The sequence below is a fragment of the Sesamum indicum genome, unplaced genomic scaffold (assembly GCF_000512975.1).
Source record: "Sesamum indicum cultivar Zhongzhi No. 13 unplaced genomic scaffold, S_indicum_v1.0 scaffold00385, whole genome shotgun sequence".
Taxonomy (NCBI): domain Eukaryota; kingdom Viridiplantae; phylum Streptophyta; class Magnoliopsida; order Lamiales; family Pedaliaceae; genus Sesamum; species Sesamum indicum.
The window spans coordinates 13,478-15,225 of NW_011628277.1; the positions used below are offsets into that span (position 1 = coordinate 13,478).

Below are 1,748 nucleotides of genomic sequence, written 5' to 3' on the forward strand. Positions count from 1 at the left end.
CTTCCATATTCTTCCAACAACTTTATTTCAGTTGCAGGTATCTCTGAATACATAATCAATGAATGTCAGTTAATTCAAAATATTATAAAATTTGAATTTCTTATAAATATGTATAGTAATTAAAACAAATCAAAACAAGAGAATTTCGCCCTATACTTTCAACAAATAAAAAATAGAAATAAAATCTGAAAGCATAACTTTATATTGCTGAATCCATTTCTTTGTATGGCTTTCTAAATGTTTGATTCCTTTTACGTTTTAAACAAATTTTGTATCAAGAAATAAATTTTAAATTGCTATACAACAGCATTTTATACATAAAGATCAACTTGAAATTTACATAAGAAAATTCAAACAATCTTGTCATCATGACAACTATAAAAAAAATTAGACTTAACAAAATAATCTTTTTCGCTAAATATATACTATTAATGATATCTTTAGTATCATTACACTTTTTTATTTTGTCACTAACTAGAGAAAGAAGATTCAAAATCAATAAAATAAAACAAGAAATTTTACAAACTAACCTTGTGAATAGTTGTTCGGGAATGCTATCTTTTGAAGGAGCTCCCATCCTTCATCTTCATCCAAACACTTGAGATTGTGGACGTATCCTCTGGAAGCAATGTTTTGATTTCTGATTGTGAGCAAAACTTTGCTATCTGCCTCTGCAATGGGAAAGGTACGCCTTAAGCAATTCCAGTGCTCAACTTCCCAAATGTCATCCAAAACTAGGAGACATTTTCTGTCTCTTTGTACTTGGTACAACTTTCTGACCAATGTATTTTCATCTTGCTCGTCACTTTCATTCGGAAGAAGTTGCTTTAATAGTCGTTGGAAAGTAGTTTTGGGTTGAAATTGCTGACTTACACAAACCCAAGCACGATATTTGAAGCACCGCTCCACGGCCTCCCCATTGTAAATTTTAGTAGCAAGAGTGGTCTTTCTCAATCCTCCCATGCTACATATGGAAATCACTCCATTTGATTTGTCATCAGTTGTCAGAACTGATTCCAACTGTTTAATATCCTCCTTCATTCCTACAAAATATTTTTCAACCTCATGCCCATACGTTCTTCTTGACCTATCGGTATCATCTACCAATCTTGATGAGTTGTCTCCTACACTCATAGACTCCGACTGTTTGGTGAGGTCGGACATACGAGACTTGATATCTTTAATGTCTTCTTCGATTTGCTGCATTCTTGACCACTCACTCAATATACAAGTGAATCTTTTGAGAACCATTTTAAGGCTTTTTCCTTTTCTTTTGGACACCACTTCAATGACATATCTTTCTAGCACATTCTTAGCTTGAATGGACAAATGGCGAAGTTCAGCGATCCAATTCTGGACTGTCTGTGAATTGTACCGATCTTGCCTCCTATCAGCATCCTTCAAGAAACAGTGCATGATGTTGAGCTGCTTACGGACTTCCTCAACCTCACCGCCCACACTCGATAGAAATTTTGCTTCCTCAATCAATATGTCCCGAAGTGTTTCAAGTGCAATTGTTGCAACAGAATCAACCATTTTACTTTATATTTGGGTAATTTTCTGGAGAAATGTGTTGGATCAGTAGCGGCTAATTGCAAAGTGGATGGATGTTATTGATCTTTTTAATTCACCAACTGCCTTCATTTTATATATGCGCATACCAATTTCTATCCCTACTTGACACAGATTCTACGCATGCTATGCTACAAATTCTCCTCTTATCTTTTCTTGTAAATTGGAAGTTTTAG

General features: G+C 34.4%; 1 protein-coding gene across 1 annotated transcript in view; it reads right to left on the reverse strand.

Moving 5' to 3' along the window:
* Nucleotides 1–1,536, reverse strand: part of LOC105180186 (putative disease resistance protein At1g50180) — a 2,966-nt gene extending 1,430 nt beyond the window's left edge. Inside the window, exon 1 of the mRNA XM_011103847.1 lies at nt 531–1,536. Within this exon, the coding sequence (XP_011102149.1) occupies nt 531–1,536 (1,006 nt within the window). The remainder of the gene's footprint in view (nt 1–530) is intronic.
* Between the last annotated feature and the right edge of the window lie 212 nt (nt 1,537–1,748).